Source organism: Ornithorhynchus anatinus, chromosome 2, assembly GCF_004115215.2.
Source record: "Ornithorhynchus anatinus isolate Pmale09 chromosome 2, mOrnAna1.pri.v4, whole genome shotgun sequence".
NCBI classification, from domain to species: domain Eukaryota; kingdom Metazoa; phylum Chordata; class Mammalia; order Monotremata; family Ornithorhynchidae; genus Ornithorhynchus; species Ornithorhynchus anatinus.
In genome coordinates, this window is record NC_041729.1 from 32,074,231 (window position 1) to 32,096,858 (window position 22,628).

Sequence of the window (22,628 nt, forward strand, 5' to 3'; positions counted from 1 at the left end):
TATGAGCTCAATAAATGCGACTGGCTGACTTGTCTGCTGCGGGCAAGTCACATCACTCCCCCCGTAGCTCAGTTTCATCATTTAAAGTGGGGATTAAGAACGTGAGGCCTCGATGGGACAAGGACAGTGTCCGACCTGATTCTCTCGCATCTACCCCGGTGCTCGGTACGGAGCCTGGCACACCGTAAGCGCTTATCAAATACCATTAAAAAATAGCTACACTCTGAGGCCTCTTTTCCCCCCTGGCCACACGGGCAGGGTTTCTTGTCTCTCCCAGGGGGGGCGAGGCTCCTCCCCTCTACACCAGGTGATGCAGGTGCTGCAGATTTTTCCTTGAGGCAGCGTAAATCCCCCACGATCTCCCAAATTGTTTCGCAAGACAAGCTCGTCCATTTTTTTCCACCGTTGGCCATTGTGTCTACAGGATGCCACCGGGTGGCAGTGAAACATCAGGTTTTAGCTCAACCCTCTTTTCCCCCTCTAGAGCCAGTTACTAAAGAACTCAGTTTCAATGCTTAGGTCAACAGGCACTTGACCCTCCCTTCCACCTTCAGCACTAACCTCCTCTCCACCTTCAGCCTCTCCCTGGCCACCCAAACTGCTCTAAATATCAGCAGTTCGCCTAGTCAGTTACGTCGAGGAAAGAAGTGGGTAGCTGTGAGACGCAAGGCGACCTGGCTGTTCGCCGCTCCGCTCAGAAAATAATAATATCCATCGACGGAATTTATTGAGAGCCCACAACGTGCCGGACACTGTGCTGAGCCCTCGGGAGAGTACGATGCAGCGGAATTAGCAGACGTGGTCCCTGCCCATAGTGCGTTTGGAGCCTAGAGGGACAGTAAGGACAGGGGGATGGTGTCACCCCTTAGAAAAAAATGGGCTTAAACCGAAGCAGACAAGATTTAGGTTACAGACATGAGGGAGAATGAAAATGGAGTCTCTCTCACTGAGAGCAGTGGAGAAGCCACAGCCTTGAATATTCAGAACAGAGAGTAAAAAATTCAAAGCCCCCTTCAAAGGCTTGTTGGAGGCACATCTCCTTCTCTCTTCTTCCACTCCCTTCTGTGTTGCCCTGACCAGCTCCCTTAATTCACTTCTCCCACCCAGACCCACAGCACTTATTTACATATCTGTAACTCATTTATATTATGCTGGTCTCCCACTCTAGACTGTGAGCTCACCGTGAACAGGGAGATGTCCGTTCATCGTTACACTCTACTCTTTCCAAGCTGCAGCGGGACTTAGTGGAAAGAACACGATCTTGGGACTCAGGTTCTAATCCCGGCCCCGCCACTTGTCTGCTGTGTGACCTTGGGCAAAGCCTCTTAACTTCTCCGTGCCTCACTTGCTTCATCTGTAAGATGAGGATTAAGACCGTGAGCCCCATGTGGGACAACCTGATTCCCTTGTATCTACCCTAGCGATTAGAACAGTGCTTGGCACATAGTATATGCTTAACAAACAAATACCATCATCATCATCAGAATTAGAGAGTGAGCACACAATACGTACGACTGACTGAGAGCGATGGTCCAGTGGAATGAGGGGATCTAGGAGTCAGGGGACCTCGGTTTTAATCCCAGCTCGGCCAAATTTCCTGCTGGGTGATGTGGGGCAACTAAGTGACAGTTCTGTATCTCAATTTTCTCAGCTATAAAATAGGGATAAAAATACCTGTTTTCCCACCTATTCGGACTACGAGCCCCATGTGGAACAGGGACTGTGACCTCCCACATCATCTTGCGTCTTCCAGTGTTTAGTATCATTCTTGGCACTTAGGGAACACTTTATAAACACCACAATTATTTTTATTAACACTATGGCACAGATTGCAGTGAGTGAGGAGGAAGGCAGGGATGCAGCACTCAAAGGTTCGTTGCAGGGAAATTTTTAGCCGCAGTAGGAGCAGCACAGTGCCGACACTGGAGCAACATCATCGATGGTATTTTTCGATCGCCTGCTCTGTGCAGAGCACTATACTAAGGGCTTGGCAGAGGTCGATATAACAAAGTTGGTAGACGTATTCGCTGCCCACAGCAAATTTACAATCCAGAAGGGGCCCGACCCTGATCTTCCCTGCCCGTGTTAGCCAACTATTTTTCAGGATTCCGTCTAGGTCTGTCTACTTTGCAGAATGCTCTGAAGTGTTGCTTTGGACAAAAACTTTACCATCAGTGGCCTAGGCTCAGAAGGCATTAATAATGTTGGTATTTGTTAAGCTCTTACTATGTACAGAGCACTGTGCTAAGCGCTGGGGTAAATACAGGGTAATCAGGTTGTCCCTCATGAGGCTCACAGTCTTAATCCCCATTTTACAGATGAGATATCTGCGGCACAGAGAAGTTAAGGGATTTGCCCACAGTCACACAGCCGACAAACGGCAGAGCCGGGAATCGAACCCATGACCTCTGACTCCCAAGCCCGGGCTCTTTCCACTGAGCCATGCTGCTTCTCTATTCTCCTATTTGTATAGTGAGGGAAAGAACCCAGGCCTTCTGCCTCCCAGATCCCTGCTCTTTCCACAGGACCAAGAGAAAAAACCAGCTGGATGAAGAGGTTGCTGAGCTCCATGGCAGAATTCCAGAGAGGTTGTGGAATTCGCTCAGTGAGGTTATCGATGAAGTGGACAATTACTGCCACGAGTCTCTCTTACCTGGGTTAGTGGGAGCCTGCTCAGAATACGGGGAGGAGCTTGGTAACTTCAGAAGAGCCCTTCTTTTGGCCCGGTAGCTATGTTTCATTAATTAAACCAATCATTGTTTTTTATGGTATTTGTTAAGAGCTTACTATGTGCCAGGTACTGTACTAACCTGCGGGGTAGATATGAGGTTGTCTGGCTGGCCACAGTCCCTGCTCCCTATGGAGCTCAAAGTCTTATTGCCCATTTTACAGATGAGGGAACTGAGGCACAGAGAAGTTAAGTGACTGGCCCAAGGCCACACAGCGGACAAGTGGTGGGTGCGGGATTAGAAATCAGGTCCTTCTGATCCCCAGGCCCATGCTCTGTCCACTAGGCCATGCCGGTTGCTTTAACTCCCTGCAAGCTTCCCATCTGGATAATGTTTATCAGGCAGCCTGAGCTCCTTGGAAATGGGTTCTCTCTCCCAAGGAGCCGTGCGGCTTTTCCCCTGAGGCAGACCACCCCTCTCCCCACAGTGAAAGCACGAATGAGGTCACATCTCCAAGACGCCATCCCCGGTTTAGCCTTCTTTTCCCCGGCACCCTCTCCCTCCTGCATCGTCCGTGCATTTGGGTCTGTCCCTTTGGGTATGTGATATTTGCCCCACCTTTAACCTCGCGGCACTTAATATACTCATCTTTAAATTATATGTTACAAACTATTTATCTCTATTAAGGTCTGTCTCCTCCTCTAGACTATAAACTTGCTGTGAGCAAGGAACGTGCCTGTCAACTCTGTGGTATTATACTCTTCCAAGCGCTTAGTACAGTGCCCTGCGCATAGTAAGCACCAGAGCTGATGATGATATATATGAGGCCATGAGCATCCTACAGGAAAATCAGAGACTACCTGATGAATCGCAAAAGTACGAGAAGTCTGGAACGGGTATTTTGCTGGACTGAGCTTAAAATGCCCAAGTCTACCAACGGCACCTATGCCTTCAATTGGTGGGAAATTTTTAGAGAAGCGTGGCTCAGTGGCAAGAGCCCGGGCTCGGGAGTCAGAGCTCATGGGTTCGAATCCCGGCTCTGCCACTTGTCAGCTGTGTGACCGTGGGCAGGTCACTTCACTTCTCTGGGCCTCAGTTACCTCATCTGTAAAATGGGGATTAACTGTGAGCCTCACGTGGGACCACCTGATTACCCTGTATCTCCCCCAGCGCTTAGAACAGTGCTCTGCACATAGTAAGCGCTTAACAAATACCAACATTATTATCACTTATTGGAATATGTAAATGAGTTCCTCCGAGCCAGACCGACACATCGGCCGAGCATCACGGTTTCTGAAGGATAAACTCACCTCTAGACTGTAAGCTCACCGTGGGAAGGGAATGTACCTGTTATATCGTTATCTTGTACTCTCCCCGGCACTTACTACAGTGCCCTGTACACAATAAGCACTTAATAAATACGACTGACGGATTGACTGGACCTCCCAAGAAGGCCGCATTTAGTGGTCTACTGGCTGAAGCATTAAAGGAACAACATTTTTAAAAGTGACAGAGAAGAGGGGAGAAAAATAAGTAGCCACTGTCAAATCAATCTAGCTGGAGGCAGAGAAACTGGAATCCTCAGGAGCCAAAATGCACCTGGCCCCTCTCTTCTCACCCCCAACAGTGGCCCTTGACAGGAATCTAAGATGGCGCCCTATCATCTTTGGCTCCGACGGGCAGTCCTAGCCGACAGCTTCCCCTTGAACAATTTTATAAGAGCCAAGGCACGCGCAGGAGTTTCTGTGAATATACTCTGAGTGGTAGTATTTGCACTAAGAGCAGCAATGATCTTGAGAAGAGGAGGAAGACACATCTGGAAGTTGAGGCGTCCGAGGAAGGGAGGAGCCAGAGACGCGCGATGATGGCCTGTGCTCACGTGATTTCAATATTCGACTGTCGGCCCACAAAACCCTTTGAAATCTACAAATAGGAGGGAGGTGAAGCTAGGCCTACCCAGATCACCCCTTGCGGCCGGGTCCCACACGTTTCAGTCAGGAATGAAGCCAGAAAGCCCACCCCTCTGGCTTCCGAGCGAGGCAGCTCCCACCTACCGACAACGGTGAGGACTTCTTTGTCTATCTGGGCCTTGATGTGTATCCTCCCTCGACGCTCGGTGTGGTCTGTGCCGCAGAGGCTGGGGACGTTCATCACACAGCGCTTGTGGACGTTCATCATGCAAGCTGGGAGGAAAAACACAAAGAAGAGACAGAGTTGAAATATCACCCTCAACAAAAACCGGGCACTAAGTCCATGGCGAACATCAGCCTGGCCCGCGGCAAGCGATCGATCAATCCACGGTATTTATTGAGCGCTTGCTGTATGCGGAGCAGTGTACTTAGCACTTGGGAGAGTACGATATAAGGGAGTTTCTTCGTTGTTGTTGTTTTAATGATATTTGTTAAGTGATTACTACGTGCCAGTCACTGTTCTAAGTGCTGGGGTAGATACAAGTTAATCAGGTTGGACAGTCCCTGTCCCACATGGGGCTCACATCTCAATTCCCATTTTACAGATGAGAAAACAGAGGCACAGAGACGTGAAGATCACATAGCAGAGAAGTGACGGAGCCAGGATCAGAACCCAGGTTGTGCTGACTTCCAAACCCACGCTCTATCCTCTAGGCCTCGCTGCTTCTCCGTGTTGGTTGGCATGCTCCCTGCCCACAACAAGCTTACAGTTTAGAGGGGGCACAGCACAAAAATATTTGAGCCTCTTGAGAGTTCAGGATAATCACTGGTCTTTGCTTCCTCTCCCTGCTCTCCCTCAAGGCATGGCTTTTTTAGGCCTGGCCAAATCCAAAATTAAAGCCTCCGCGTCACAGTGGGATAGACTCCAAGATGTACAGGTGACGATCCTTAAGAGTGATGAATATCAGTAGTTTTCGTGCTAGCCCTGCCAAAAATGAGCTCTCTTTTCCTAATACCCATCAAATAATGCAATAAAAAGAGATAATCAGAGGGGCGGGGACCTACTAATTGAAATCCTACAGGCAATAAATGAGTTGTTGCCCCCACACATACAAGGAGAAGGAACAAATACTTAATGGAGAGACAATTGTCCCTCACTCCTCTCTGCAGAGGACTGGGTCTATGGGATTAATGATTCCTTTTCATTCTGACATTGGCCTGTAATTGTTTTAGGAATAAAGCCAGGTCCTTCCCGAATCGACTAATAACGATGCCAGTTATTTCATTGAAATTAGAAACAGAAGCACTGTGGCCTAATAGAAAGAGCACGGGCCTGGGAATCAGAGGACCTGGGTTCTGATCCTGGCTCTGCTACTTCTCTGCTGTCTGGACAGATCACTTTATTTCTCTGTGCCTCGGTTACCTCATCCGTAAAATAATAATGTTGGCATTTGTTAAGCGCTTATTATGTGCAGAGCGCTGTTCTAAGCGCTGGGGTAGATACAGGGTAATGAGGTTGTCCCACGTGAGGGTCACAGTTAATCCCCATTTTACAGATGAGGTAACCGAGGCACAGAGAAGTGAAGTGACTTGCCCACAGTCACACAGCTGACAAGTGGCAGAGCCAGAATTTGAACCCATGATCTCTGACTCCCAAGCCCTGGCTCTTTCCACTGAGCCACGCTGCTTCTCTAAAATGACGATTAAGACTGCAAGCCCCTTACAGGACAGGGACTGTGTCCAACTTGATTAACTTACTCTACCTCGGCGCTCAGTACAGTGCCTGGCACATAGTAAGCACATAACCAATACCATAAAAAAAAAGGACAAAGCCTCACCCAATGTGACCAAATGTGACCAAGTGGAAAGAGCCCAGGCCTGAGAATCAGAAAACCTATGTTCTTATCCTGGCTCCACCACTTGTCTGTTGTGTCACCTTGAGCAAGTCACTTCACTTCTCTGCAAAGAGGGGATTCAGTACCTGTTCTCCCTCCTATTTAGGCTGGGAGTCTCAAGTGGGACTTCACGATCTTGCATCTACCCTACTGCATAGTACAGTGCCTGGCACATAGTCAACACTTGAGAAAAACCACAGAAAATGAACCTTGACCTCACCCCTCCTGGGAGGCCAAGAACCAGTTGACCCCACGGTGTCTGCACTGGAGTAGAGGCTGGGCAAAGGGTCTGGGGGCTCCCACTCTGCCTGTCGCCAGGATGGGCACTGCAGATCTGTCTCAACCGGTCCAAAGATGAAAACACTGGCCCCCTGGGCGGCAAATCGTCTCTGAAGTTGAAGGCGGACACGGCCTCCCCATCTCTGTCTCGGCTTCCCCTCAACCTAACCCCTTTGTCTCCCCCATCTCCCCAAAGAACAGTCTGTCTCTTCTGCCCCTCACACTTCCAGCTATGAACCAGATCGCTGGCATAGAAGGATGACTTCCCACAGGAGAAGCAGCTTGGCCCAATGATCAGGTTCTAGTCCTGGCTCTGCCACTTTACCACTGTGTGACCTTGGGCAAGTCACTTCACTTTTCTGTGTCTCTATTACCTCATCTGCAGGGTTTCAATACCTGGTCTCCCTCCTACTTAGACTGTGAGTCCTATGTGGGAACTGATTATTTTGTATCTACCCCAGTGCTCAGTTCAGTTCCTCGCACCAACTAAGCACTTAACAAATACCATGAAAAAAAAGGAGAAAGTGAGGATTCTCCAAGAGGCCCTCTCTGACTAAGCCCCATTTTCTTCTGCCCCACCTGAGTTAACACTACTTGTTCCCTTTTTTCATCCTCCCTCTCGGCCCCTCAGCACTTATGTCCATATCTGTCATTTATTTATTTCTATCACCGTCTGCTTCCACCCCTCTAGACTGTTAGGTCAGGGAATGTGTCTATATATTGTTGCACTGTACTCACCCAAGCGCTCAGTACAGTGCTCCCTACACAGTGAGTGTTCAATAAATATAACTGAATGAATGAATTAATGATTCTGCAGGCCCTGGGCACTCAGCTGAGGCGGCCAGCTGTCTCAGAAGGGAAGACGGGGGTGCTGGCAACCCTCAAGGTCATGGGGCAAGTGTAAAATGTACCAATCCTTTCCTCACAGCCTCAAATCAGATCCCCACCCTAGGGATGGAATTAACGGGGGGAGGGGGATTCTAGGTCATCACACTGAATTTCTCCCGTCCTTTCTTTGAGAGCTCAAAATAATATACTGTTCAGAAACAGAGAGAGGGAACAAATTTCTTCCCTCTTATTGAAAGGGAAGCATTCCTCTTCAGAAGAAAGGCAGTCTCTCTTTGGGAAAGGTCTTCTGCTGATTGGAAAACTCGCTGTCTCTTCAAATCTTCCAATCCTGGCTGATGCTGAGAAACCTTCCCTTTTCTCCTTGACACCACAGGGCGGGACTTCTCCAGGGGAGAAAGTGTTCGGTGGAGAGAGGTCACTGCCTCTCAAATACCAACATAATTATTATTATTATTCTTATTCTTGGAAAGCAGTGAAATCTTTCCTAAGTCTTGAACCCACAACACCCTGCCTGTGTTTAAAGGTGAATTCACTTTGCCATTGACCCCTCAACTTACTCCCTCTCTTTGCTCTTTTCCCCTCCCAGCCCCAAAACACTTATGTACACATCTATAATTTTATTTATTTATATTGATGACTGTCTCCCTCCTCTAGACTGTGAGCTCATGGTGGGCAGGAATGTCATGGTTTACTGTTGTATTGTACTTTCTCAAGCGCTTAGTACAGTGCTCTGCACACAGTAAGTGCTCAGTAAATACCACTGAATGAATGAAGAAAAAACAGACCTTTCCTGCTCATTACCAGCAGCTGAAAATAGGAGAGAAGGAAGAGAAGAAAGGGGAGGAGGAGGCTGGGGATGGAGGAAGAAGTAGGGAAGGGTGGAGAAGGTGGGAAGGGAAGAGAGAGGAGGTAGCAGAGAAGGGGAAAGAAGGGAAGAAGAGGGAAAAATCACTTACTGTCACATTTCATGCCTTGGTGAATGAGCCCATACAGCAAGGAGCCACAGTGGTCACAAAATGTCGGGCTGGAGTACGTATGGATTTTAAATTTGTGCTTGCTCCTCGGATCCTGAAAAGCAAGAAGAATAAACCACTTATCACTGGGTGGCAGGGGCCGTAATTGAACCAAACATTTTGTTTTAATAACGGTTTAGTCTTAAGTGAATGAACAAGTATAGAACTGAAAGCTTTACGGATTACCCAAGAAAGCATTTCGCGTATGCATACACAGGACGCACTGGCAGAAAATGTAAACCCCCTTATGGGGCTCAAAATCGGAGAGATGGTGGATCGACATCCTGCAAGATTGTAAGCTCTTTGTGGCAGGGAACATTTCTCCCGACTCTGTTGTACTGTACTCTTCCAACCGCTTAATACGGTGCTCGCCCATTCTAGCCTGCAAGCTCATTGTGGGCAGTGAACGAGTCTACCAACTATGTTATATTGTGCTCTCCCAAGTGCTTAGTCCAGTGTTCCTTACACAGTAAGCACTCGATAAATATGACTGCGCGCAACAGGAGCTCAGTAAATATGATTGATTCGTTGATTGATAGCCCTGGGGGCAACCTCGGTCCCAGCTCCAGCAAATCACCTTCTGGGATCTAACCGTGAGCCAACCAGAGCTTGTCGTGGCAACCAAGATAGCAACACCCTCCTGCTTTATAAAGAGAGAAATGCATCTGCAGGACACCTTCCTCTCCATCTTCATTGTACCACCTATGACATCTATTAAACTCCTATTTGTGCAGAGCACAGATCTAATAATGTTGGTATTTGTTAAGCGCTTACTATGTGCCGAGCACTGTTCTAAGCGCTGGGGTAGACACAGGGGAATCAGGTTGTCCCACGTGGGGCTCCCAGTCTTAATCCCCATTTTATAGATGAGGGAACTGAGGCCCAGAGAAGTTAAGTGACTTGCCCACAGTCACACAGCCGACAAGTGGCAGAGCTGGGATTCGAACTCATGAGCCCTGACTCCAAAGCCCGTGCTCTTTCCAATGAGCCACGTAGGCACGAGGAACTATTTACTGTAGAAATGAAGGGCATAGGGCTCAGTGCAAAAGAGCTACATCCTCCCTGATTTAAGTCTTACTTGAGGTGCAGAGACAAGAAGTCTAAGGGACAAGTGAATCGACGTATTTATTCCGTTTAGGGGAAGCAACCTTTTTAACGGTGCAGTTTCCTACAGCAAATACGATGTAATGTGTCTCCCCTAGAAAGGCAAATTAACACATTCATGATTACTTAAGACCGGTCATAAACACAGCTGTTAGCAGACTGCATAATGCATCTATACTCTATGCAGGATCTAAAAAAATTAATTTGGTTTTTCCATTTGCATTAATCTCCTTACTGCGCTTCCATTTTTCTTCTACAGGAGTCCACCAAACTGTATTATTGGCAGGTAGGGCAAATAATCGGACCTCGTTTAATTCAATCCGGCTAAGTGCGAGACGCTGAGGACATGCTTCAGCAAATTTAATCACATTCAAAACTGACAAGATTTCATACGCCATCCTAAGAAGAAAAAAGAAACCCTTTCAAATGCACTCTTCTACAAACCACTCTCCTCTAATGGCTGGATTTGTCGACTGCATGATGAGAATCCCAAGATGGGACTGTTACCAACGATTAACCTGTCTGCTGGTCGTCCCCAGGCAATGAAATGCAGTCTACTAAGTCATGTTTTTGGAAATCTCCCACACCCTTCAATGCCACTGTAACGTTTTCAATCGAGCTCTCCCTAAAGTTCCACTTGAAGTTTACAACTTGCAATCTGAAGCCAACTTGGAACAGAAACTACGGCTGTGACTGCAGCCACGGGCTGGTGGCGCTGGCCGCTGTTGTCTTTGTTGGACGGTTAATGTGGCCTTGCAGGTGCTTTAAGTAACCTCTCTGCGCATGACCAGGCCCAAGGGGGAGGGGAGAGGGGAGGGAAGGGAGCAGTTGCAATCGATCAGTGATACTTACTGAGCATTTAATGTGTGCAGAGCAATGGGGGAAGAGAACTAGGAAACGGCACAACCGCTCCTGCTCCCCATCTCTAAAATTGATCCCAGGGGGCTGAAGGGGGGCCAGGTACACAGCAGGCAAGTGGCAGGGCTGGGATTAGAACCCAGGTCCTCTGACTCCCAGACCAATCCTCTTTCTAGTAGGCCATGTTGCTTCTCAGTAAATCTCACAAAGAACTAGACCACACAGCCTCATAGGAAGATACATGGATTAAACCAGACATGACTGTCAGTCAATCCTATTTATTGAGTGCTTACTGTGTGCGGAGCACCGTACTAAGCTTTTGCGAGCGTACAATACAACAATAACCAGACACATTCCCTGCATCTTGTACTCACCAATGCACTCAGTTGAATGTTCAGCATGACCGCAGAAACAATTACTTCAGACAATTACTCTCCCCCTACTTCAAAGCCTTTTTGAAGGCCCATCTCCTCCAAGAGGCCTTCCCAGACAAAGTCCCACTTTTCCTCATCTCCCACTCCCTTCTGTATCACCCTGACTTGCTCCCTTTGCTCTTCCCCCCTCCCAGCCCCACAGCACTTATGTCCATATCTGTAATTTTATTTATCTGTATCGATGCCTGTCTACCCTCCCTTTAGACTGTAAGCCTGTTGTGGGCAGGGAATGTGTCTGTTTACTGTTATATTGTTCTCTCCCAAGCGCTCAGTACACTGCTCTGCACACAGTAAATGCTCAATAAATGCGACTGAGTGAATGAATGAATGAATGCTGTCTCCCTGGGTTCACCCTGAAGTATAAAATACCCGCCCTCACTCTTAACGCCCTGCCAGCCACAGTGGCTGAAGACCATTGCCCATGCCTGGCAGAGGTGAGAAACTCCTCGTGGCCTGGGAATGTGTTACCTCTTTACTCCGTGCTTCCCAACTGCCTAGTTCAGTGCCCTGCACTAAGTGAGCACTTAATAAATGCTACTACTATATACTGTTGGCATGGGAATCAGGGATTGGGCACCCAATTTCTTTTGGCAAAGGAGATCCAGTATCTGGTCTTTCCTCCTTTAAGGTGAGGAGCTCACTAGGAAAAACTGGACTGGTATTCACTGGAATCCCGTAGAAAGGAATTGAAACCCCTCCATCCAGTCCAGAAATGTCCTGGGCTCTTCTCCATTGTTAATGAGAATATAATAATAATAATAACAATGATAATAATAATGGTATTTGTTAAGCGCTTACTGTTTGCCAAGCACTGTTCTTACTGCTGGAGTAGATGCAAGCTAATCAGGTCACTTTGGCTGTATGGCTGAGAAGTTCCCTCGCAAAAAAAAAATGACTTCGGGACCCCAGGAGTGAACTACTGGGCTAGTGAAGACATGGTCTTTAGCCTACACTAAGAAGCAGAAACCCTAAAGGAAGGAAAGGCTTAGGGAACTTGACACTTAACTTCCCAATCTAGTCATCAGGCCCCATTTCCCCAGGTTGTGCTGTGCAAGCAAGTTCTTGGACCTTTTGATTCTTCCTGAGAAATTACACATTACGAATTCTGATGGCAAAGAGAAGCTCATAAGGCCGCTTTACAATGAGCCGGCCCAGCATACAACCATCCTGAAAATTAAACTGAAACACATCTGAGAGCAGTCTATTATTGAGAAAACTGTATTTCAGAACCTAATGCAACACGAAATAATGTTTAAGGAGGCATTCACACTTCACCAGATCACCCCCTCAAGTTATAAATAACCCCTCTCTCAAACTCACCCAAATACACACACCCCTTACATCAGAGCCAACAGCATGCATTTTCCTGTTGTTCTCCTCTAACTCTGCTGGGTTAGGTGTGCCTGAATGCAAATTTTTCTGATGCGATTATATAACCTGAGAAGTCATTGTCAGAACGATTTAGGGAGATGTTTGAATGTTCCCAGATTCCTGATTTTCTGCTTAATGAAGCGACTGGACTTCAGGGATTCTCATTTCCACATAGCACCAACTGCCTCTTTGGAGACAAAAGTGACAAATTGGTTTTATTAAAAGCATTCTAACTACACTGATGAAGTAAATGTATCCTCTCCTGGCCCACTGCAAGGTGTAAAGTTTAGTGACAGGCTCCAGCCCAGGAATTGGAATTCACCTTCCAGCGAGACAGCTAAGCCGTTCTCATATAAACAAGCATCACCCCAAATTTTGGAAGGGTGGTCTTCTTGCCTCCCTTTAACAAGAGGCCATTGTTTCCTCAAAGTCTGATGAAACCCAGTGCTTTAAAAAAATCCTTAATCATTTTCTGAAGACATCAGCAGATTGAGCAATGAGAAGACCAGATGGGTTTTAGAAAAACTGGGATAATTCCAGTTATTTAAAAAGGGTTTAGACCCTTTCCAAAGTAGATTTCCAAATTGAACAAAGGCTCAAAGATCAAAAATTGGGTTATTTACCAAATGCATAATAATCATAGTAACTGTGGTATTTGTTAAGCACTGGGATAAATATAAGGTAAGCAGATTGGACACATTCCCCTTCCAACAGGGGACTCACAGTTTAAGTAGGAGGGATAATCCCCATTTTACAAATGAGGAAACTGAGGCACACAACCTCCATAGCCCGGGCGGGTCCTGAGCTAGCAGTCATTTGCTCGGCTGCCTGGAAGGAGCCAAAGCCCCCTCCTTGTTTTGCATTCTCTGTTTGGCATTCTTGGGACTACTCTGCTAGTGCTGCTGATGATAAAAATAATCATAACTGTGGTATTTGTTAATCAATCATATTCATTGAGCACTTACTGTGTGCTGAGCACTTTGACCTTGGGAGAGTACAATATAGCAATATAACACATTCCCTGTCCACAACAAGCTTGTTAAGTGTTTAATATGTGCCAGGCACTGTACTAAACGCTGGGATAGATACAAGATAAACAAGTTGGGCACAGTCCCTCTTCCACATACTTAATCCCACAGACTCACAGACTTAATCCCCATTTTACCGATGAGAAAACCGAGGCCCAGAAAAGCAAAGTGACTTGCCCAAGGTCACACGACTGACAAGCGGCGGAGCTGGGATTAGGACCCAGGTCCTCCGACTCCCAGGCCTGTGGTCTATCCACTAGGCAACACTGTTTCTCTTGGTAATGGAGAAAAGACTGAGTATAAAGAGGTCTGTTTACTTGTTGCAGTCCATCCGTCCTGAATGAAGATAAGTAAATCCATGAAATTACTAGTCTTTATTATTCATCTAGTTTTTATGATCATTCTCCCCAGGGACAAGTGGCTATTGGCCAGGCTGCTTCCCAGCATATAGACCCAGGGAGTGAGAATCGGGATGAAGTTAGAATCATACAAGGAACGGGAACGAGTGACAGAAGCACCAGAATCCGATCTTCCGCCTCACTGGGTTGTTGCCGTACAGCCGATCAGTCGTATATCTGAGCCCCTGCTCTGTGCAGAGCACTGTATTAAATGCTTGGGAGAGTACAATTTAACAGAGTTGGTAGATACGCTCCCTGCCCATAACGGATTTACAGTCTAGAGGGGGAGAATAAACCAGAATAAAACTCCAATATTAAATAGGATGAAGGCCAAACAATGAGTCCTAATCAGGGTAATTACAGTATTTGTTAAGCCCTTATTAGGTGTCGAGCACTGCTCTAAGCTCTGTGATAGGTACAAGATAATTAGGTCTAACATAGTACCTGTCTCATGTGGGGCTCACAGTCTTAATCCCCATTTTACGAATGAGGGAACTGAGGCTCAAAGAAGTGAAGTGGCCTGCCCAAGGCCACACAGCAGACAAGAGGCAGATCTGGCATTAGAACCCAGGTCGCCCGATTCTCAGGCCCATTCTCCATCCCCTAGGCCACACTGTTTCTCCTAAGGCTTGTTTCCTTCCAGGACTATTGGGATGGAAAGCCTATGATTCTGCTCAATCTGAAAAGTTCTTTGAGAGGTGGGGGAAGTTTGGGACCTCAAGGTCCACAGGTCCATTTCAGTTCGTCAACCGATGTGGGAAATCAATCAACAATATTTACTGAGCGCTTACTATGTGCAGAGCACTGTACTCAGCACTTCGGAAAGTACAAAACAAGAGTTGGTTGCCGAGATCCCTGCCCACAAGGAGCTTACAGAATACAGGAAAGGATAATAAAAGTCAGGGTTGCCCGGTGGAAAGACCGCAGGACGGGGTTCTTATTTCTGCAGCAACACTTGTCTGCTGTGTGACCTTGGACAAGTCACTTAACTTCTCTGTGCCTCACTTACCTCATCTGTAAAATGGGGTTTAAGACTGTAAGCCCCGTGTGGGACACCATCCAACCTCATTATCTTGTATCTACCCCAGTGATTAGAACAGTGCCCAGCACACAGTGAGCGCTTAGCAAATGCCATTAAAAAGAAAGAAAGATAAAACCCTCTCTGTGGTTACCTTTCCTCATCTGTAAAATGGGGACAAAATGCCTGCTCTTCCTCCCCTTTATACTGTGAGTCTGTGTATGACTGGATATCTCTTCCGATTGTATTTTATTCACCCCAGAGTTCAGCACGGTGCTTGTACTATCATTATTAGTACTTTTTATGAAAACCACCTAGACCTTTGGAAGAATATCACCTCACGGAGAATAAAGTTCCTGAGGGTCTAGAGGCCTTCAGGACTGAGCTCATCAGCTCTGCCTACAGTAAAAGCTTAATAAATATGACTGAATGAAATACGATTGAATCTCCATAGCTAGCATGGCATGGCGGGGGCAAGAATGGTCTCGATGAAGTAACAACGAACTGATATTTTTTCTGTTGGTTCTCTTGTATATTTTTGTATATTAGCCCAATTGAAAAGAAAACGGACCTAGGAGTCAGAGGAGCTGTTTTTTTGTTTTGTTTTGCTTTATGGTTTTTAAGTGCTTACTATTTGTCAGTCACTGATCTAAAAACTGGGGAAGATACAAGCTAATCAAGTTGGATACAGTCCCTGTCCCACATAGGGCTCACGGTCTTACTCCCCATTTTACAGATGAGGCAACTGAGGCACAGAAAAGTGAATTGATTTGCCCAAGGTCACATGGCAGACAAGTGGCAGAGCTGGGATTAGAAAGCCTCCAGGGCTTAGTACAGTGCCTGGAACATCGTAAGCACTTAATGATTACCACAGTTACTATTTATTTATTTATTATTATTACTAGGTTGCGCTGCGAGCCTCTAAGGGAACCTTACTGGCAGGGCTGGGTGAGAGAGAACAAGTGTCACCAAGCAAGCCTCCAGCCCTACAATCAAGTCATTTGTGTAGCTGGGCCTTCAGGCCCAGGGCTTTTCTCATAATGTGTCACCGCCCGCTTGCTCGGAGAATGGCAGTAGGATGTTTGGTTATCTTTTCCTCCAGAAAGTACACAAACGTTTCACTTTCACTTCTAGCATGTTAAAACAGAAAAGAATGGTCTCGTTACATTCACCTCTGTTTTCTGGGAGAACGGGACACAGGAAGGCCATGGATAATCGAAATCCACAGATAAACACAAAGACTCTATTTGGCTTTCAGCATCAACCTCTCGGTGACATTTTTGTTAGACTTTTTTTTAATGGCATTTGTTAGGTGCTTACTGTGTTCCAGGCCCTGTACTAAGTGCTGTGCTGTGGTAGATAAAAGCTAATGGGGTTGGACACAGTCCATGTCCCACATTGGGCTCTTAATCCCCATTTTACAGATGAGGTAACTGAGGCTTAGAGAAGTTAAGCGACTTGCCCAAGGTCACACAGCAGACAAGTGGAAGAGACGGGATTAAAACCCAGATTTGAGATATAACAGCACCATGGACTTATCTGAGTTTTATTTCCCCTTCCTACCCCTCCTCCTGCTGTGGTGGAGATGCTACCTGGTGAGGCTAAAGGTATTTGAAAGGAGGAGAATCAATTGATCTATGAATGGCATTTACTGAACGACTGTAAATTAGACCGCAAGCTCCGTGTGGGCAGGGAACGTGCCTGCCGACGCTGTTGCACTGTACTCTCTCAGGCGCGCAGTCCAGTGCTCTGCACAAAGTAAGCACTCAATAAATACCATAGGTTGATTGATTACTGTGTGCAGAGCACTGGACTAAGTAATACTTGGGAGAGGACCACAGAGTTAGTAGACAAGATCCTGCCTCTTAAGGAGAAGCCCTCGCAAGCAAGTCAGGATAATCCACCAGCTGGATAATTTGAAAAATCAAGAGTTGGCGGTACCTGCCCCATCTGCTTTTCAGAATTTATTTTTCCAAATGGATTTGGCAGGAAAAAAGCAGATGAACCACCAGAGCCATCTGCCTCTCTTCCAAAAACTATTTGCCACTTTTGCTCAGTTGAATTTTGCTGGGACTCTTTGACGGACAGGCAGTCGCCGTCGAAGCTTTTTTGTTCCTTGAAGAGCCAGACATTTTGGTCGCAACTCTCCGAGTCATTTAATTTCAGAACTTCTCCATTTCTTCAGAGTCTGCAGCTCTCCCTTTGTTCACCAGAAAAACGAGCCCTGTCGAATTGCCTTTGGCAGATCATCAGGCAGGTTCCTGGTATTATCATCACTCTCTCCCACCCTCCTCTCTGCTGCCCAATAGAAAGGGCAAATAGACTCTCTTCCCCCATCCTGCTAAAGAAAAATCAGGACTATTTAATAAGACCAGCAATTCCCAGGCTTCAGCATCTCTTCGCTCTGCGGTAAGCAGCAACATGTTTTTATTTTTCCTAATGTTGCCTTTCATCAAGGATTTTCTTCCCTGCAAATGAAACAGTTTGTCTCTCTGACTTAAAGGACCAAAAAAAAAAAAAAGGGTATTGGAAGCAATTCTTTTTGACATTTTAGCATTTTGTTTGCTTTAAACAGTTCCCGTATCTATACCCTAGATGTGATGAGTATAAATTTCACTGCATATGGTATTTATTTGGCATTTCAAGAAAACTGCTTATTCATTATTTCTTTCTAATTTGGGAGGCCGATAAAAGTGTTATTGAGAACACTTGTGCTATACTAAATATGGTGAGGAGTTACAAATAAAGGGGAACAATCAGTACTTTACCCCACGGAGTTTATAATCGAACGAGCTACGTGGCCTGGTGAAAAGAGCACGGGCGTGGGAGTCGGAGGACTTGGGTTCCAATTCCGGCTCCACCGCTTGCCTGCTGCGTGACCCTAGACAAGTTCAAGTGACTTCCCGGTGCCTCCAAGTCCCCTTATCTGCAAAATAGGGATTCAGCACCTGTTTTTCCTTCTTCTTAGAAGGTCAGTCCCTCGTGGACCTGATGACCTTGCATCTACCCTAGAGCTTAGATCAGTGCTTGACACATACTAACAGAAACCACAGTTGCTATTATTATTATTATTATCATTTTTGAGCTGTGTCCTACCATAACCATCTAAGATCCCTCCAAGGCATTTGAGTGTCTACGCCTCAGCGACCAGTCCATTTTCAGCATATTGAACAAAATGGCGCTACAAAACCTGATACAAGAACATCTTGTCCCTGGATTTCCATCTCCTTCCTTTATCTTCCAACTCACTTGCTTCTCCAGGTATTTCACCACTGGAGCGTAGAAACATCGTAACGTTGATGGCGGGGAGGGGCACAAACTAAATCCCATAATCCCAGCGTACATTTGGAAAACGTTGTCAAACTACAGCCTTAACACAGGAAAACAAATCCCCATTATTGGCCCTCGACATCCCCAAGAAAATACCAGCCTAAATCTTTCATCCTTGACGGAGACAGAGGCTTCAGTGTACTCTGCGTGAAGTCCCAGTCATTCATAAAGCTTGCTAGACCAATTTGGATTCCTTTCAATTAAGCTTCCAAAGAAAGCTTAATTCCTATAGGATCAAGAAATTTTTGCTGAGGAAAAAAAAATTATGGCCTCCAAGATAAATCTGAAGCAACACAAACCAAACTGTACTTGTTAGAATGTTACAGGAAAATATCCCTAATTAACTCAGCACTGAAGCAGCTGGAGTCTATTCATATCTACCCAGGCAGCCACAGCAAAGGAAGCCCCCACATCCTCCTGCCAGCCAAGCCACAGAATGAGAAGCAGCGTAGCTCAGTGGAAAGAGCCCGGGCTTGGGAGTCAGAGATCGTGGGTTCCAATCCCGGCTCTGCCACTTGTCAGCTGGGTGACTGTGGGCGAGTCACTTAACTTCTCTGTGCCTCAGTTACCTCATCTGTAAAACGGGGATTAACTGTGAGCCTCACGTGGGACCACCTGATTACCCTGTATCTCTCCCAGCGCTTAGAACAGTGCTCTGCACAGAGTAAGCGCTTAACAAATACCAACATTATTATTATTATTATTATTAACGAGAAGCAGCGTGGCGTAGTGGATAGAGAATGGGCTTGGGAGTCAGAAGGTCAAAGGTTCTAATCCCAGTTCTGCCCCCTGTCTGCTGTGTGATCTTGGGCAAGTCACTTCACTTCCCTGTGCCTCGGTTCCCTCATCTGGAAAATGGGGATCACAAATGTGAGTTCCATATGGGACACGGACTGTGTCCAACCTGATTACCCTGTATCTAGCCCAGTGCTTAGAACAGTGCCTGGCACCCAGTAAGCACTTAACCAGTACCACAGTTATTAGTACCATTATTCAGTCCACTCACACCCACCTCTCCGGGCCTCTGTAATAATAATCAGTAATAATCGTGGTGGCGTTTGTTAGGCTCGTACTACGAGCTAGGCACTGTAATAAACTCTGGGGTGGGCACAAGCAAATCGGGTCGGACGCGGTCCGTTTCCCACATGAGGCTCACAGTCTTAATCCCCATTTTACAAATGAGGGAACTGATGCCCAGAGAGATTAAGCACTGCCCGAGGTCACACAGCAGACAAGTGCCAGAGTCAGAATTAGAACCCAGGTCCTTCTGACTCCCAGGCCCATATTCTAACCATTAGGCCAAGATGATTTTCTAAAGTAGCGTAGGTATTTTCTGAGTGCCCTCTAAGTGCAATTTACTGTACTGAAGTACCTGGGAATACAAAAGAAGCATTTGTAATTTGTCGTCCATAATAATCATAAAATAATAATGGCATCATTAAGAGCTTAGTGTGCATTGAGCAATGTCCTAATCATCAATCGTATTTATTAAGCTCTTACTGTGTGCAAAGTACTGCACTAAGTGCTTAGGAGAGTACAACATATCAATAAATAGGCACATTCCCTGCCCGCAACAAGTTTACAGTCTAGAGGGGGAGACAGACATTAATATAAATAAATACATTTCAGATATGGACATGAGGGCTGGGAGGGGGGATGAATAAAGGGAGCAAGTCAGGGTGACGTAGAAGGGAGCGGGAGAAGAGGAGAGGAGGGCTGAGACAGGGAAGGCCTCTTAGAGGAGACGTGCCTTCAAAAAGCACCGGGGTAGACAGGAGATAATCAGGCCAGGTCAGACACAGGCTCTAGCCCACATGGAGTTCACAGTATAAGTAGGAGGGAGATTACATTCTAACGGGGGAAACAGATGTAAAGTATTTACAAATGTGTTGTGTAATTAATTCACGGGTGGAAGGGTCGCTGCAACTTGGGGTATTGGGAGCTAACTGGGAAAGGCTTGTTGGAGGAGATGGGATTTGAATCGGTCTCTGAACATGGGGAATGCTGTGGCCCGTTGGGATTAGAGAGGGAGGAAGGGAGAGAGTTCCAGGCTGGTGGGACAGCAAGAGTCAGGAGATATAAGGACAGAAGAGTCCAGAGCGAGCTCAAGTCACAAGGTTGGCATGGGAGGAACAAAGAGAACGAGCTGGAGAGCAGTGGGGAAAAGGGCTAAAACGTAAGATGGGAAGAGCTTTCAGGTCAAAAGGGATGAGTTTTTGCTTAATGCACAGGAAACTGGGAAGTCATCGATGGTATCTGAGGAGAAAGGAGAGGGCCTAGTGGAAACAGCGTGGGTCTGGGAGTCAGAGGACCTGGCTTCTAATCCCAGTTCTGCCAAATGTTTGCTGTGTGACTTTGGGCATGCCCCTTAACTTCTCCATGCCTTAATTCTCCCGTTCTCCCTTCTGCTTAGATTGTGAGCTCCAGGTGAGACAGGAAGTGTATCCAACCTAAATCCCTTAAATCTAGCCAGAGCTTAGAACAGCGTGTGACATACAGTAAGCACTTAACAAATACTATTAAAAAAAAGGGAGATGTGAGATGAGTAATGTTTCAAGAAGATTATCCATGTGGAAAAGTGTAATATAGATCGGAGTCGGGGGAGGAAAGCGGGGAGACCAGTGAAGAGGCTGATAGAATGTTCCGGCAGTGATTTGTCAAGATCTTGAAGCAAGGTACTTCTCCAAAAAGTTTTCCCTAAGCCCTCCTCTCCTCTCTCCCACTCCCTTCTGCGCTGCTTTTACTTGCTCCTTGATTCATCCTCCCTCCCATCCCCACAGCACATATGTATAGATCTGTATAGATCTGTACTTTATTCATTTATTTAATCTATTTATGTATTTATATTAATGTCTGTCTCCCCCAGCTTGTGGTGGGCAGGAACGTGTCTGTTGTTATACTTTGCTCTCCCACTTAGTACAGTGCCTTGCGCACAATAAGCGCTGGGTAAATACGACTGAATGAATGAAAGGAAGGGGGTGGCATTCTGAGTGCAGAGGGATGGGTGCATGCAGAAAATATTGCGTAGAAAGAATCAGCAGGATTTCCAAGTAGCTTGAATGTGAGAGTGGAGAGTGGGTCGGGAATCGAGGAGGCTAAAGGTTTCAGAAGAAGGTACGATTTACTGAGATACACGTTTACATATTTACAGAGATAGGATAAGTGGGAGGAGAAGGTTTAGCAGGAAAGATGAATAGTTCGGTTTTCATGATGTCACATTTGAGGTTCAGCGCTAATTTATACGTCAGCCTCCCCCTGCTAGACTGTAAGCTACTTGGGGGCCAGGAACATGTCTACAGCGTGGCTCAGTGGAAAGAGCACGGGCTTGGGAGTCAGGGGTCATGAGTTCGAATCCCTGCTCTGCCATTTGTCGGCTGTGTGACTGTGGGCAAGTCACTTCACTTCTCTGTGCCTCAGTTACCTCATCTGCAAAATGGGGATTAACTGTGAGCCTCACGTGGGACAACCTGATTACCCTGTATCTCCCCCAGCGCTTAGAACGGTGCTCGGCACATAGTAAGCGCTTAACAATTACCAACATTATTATTACTGGTGCCAGGCGCTTAGTACAGTGCCAAGTTCTTAGTACAGTGCTCTGCACATAGTAAGCGCTCAATAAATACTATTGAATGAATGAATATTATTATAACCCTGTTATAGCATATTCTCCCATGAGCTTAGTACGTGGTGCTCTGAACGCAACAAGTGCTCAACAGATAAGACTGACTGAAGCAAGGGATATTTGGGATATTTCCAGCCCTGTTTGGATACTCTTGGATCTTTTTTTTAAAAAAAAAGGGTATTTGTTAAGCCCTTACTATATGTTAAGCACCGTTCTAAGCTCTGGTTGGCGGGTATTGTCAGAGATTTTGATCGAGCGAGGCTGGGGGGAGCCATCCCAAAGAGCTGTCGGGGGGTGGGCGAGAGAGAGGGGACGGGGACAACGGCTTTGCTCCCTCTTCTGGACACCCGCAAGGATAATGACCCCCGACTTGAAGAAGTTGGCCCCTCCGTCCTCAACAGCCACCAGTACTGTTCTGGCAGAGGGCAAAAGGAACAATAATAATCATAATTACGGCATTTCTTAAGCGCTTACTATGTGCCAGACACTATATTAACCTCTGGGGTGGATACAAGCAAATCGAGTTGGACCCAGTCTCTGTCCCACGTGGAGCTCGCAATCTCAATCCCCATTTTACAGATGAGGTAACTGAGGCCCAGAGAAGCAAAATCACTTGCCCAGGGTCACATAGCAGACAAGTGGCAGGGCCAGGATTAGAAGCCATGAACTTCTGACTCGCAGGCCCGTGCTCTATCCATTGGGCCATGTTCAGACATCCTAGGGTATTCGCCCAAGTGTTCAGAACAGGGATATGCAGAGAGGAAGCCCCCGACAAGTACTACCGATAGACCGAATGAAAAGAAAAGGGACAAAGCAAGAACTTATCCCAAGGAACATTCGAGTCACTCAG

General features: G+C 46.5%; 1 protein-coding gene across 2 annotated transcripts in view; it reads right to left on the bottom strand.

The window, feature by feature from the left end:
• PRKCB (protein kinase C beta) overlaps window positions 1–22,628 on the bottom strand; it is a 438,119-nt gene that overhangs the window by 218,008 nt on the left and 197,483 nt on the right. For both annotated transcript variants that reach the window (XM_029057467.1, XM_029057466.1), the window contains exons 4-5: window positions 8,559–8,670; window positions 4,724–4,852 (exon numbers count right to left, since the gene is read on the bottom strand). In XM_029057467.1, the coding sequence (XP_028913300.1) occupies window positions 4,724–4,852; window positions 8,559–8,670 (241 nt within the window). The remainder of the gene's footprint in view (window positions 1–4,723; window positions 4,853–8,558; window positions 8,671–22,628) is intronic.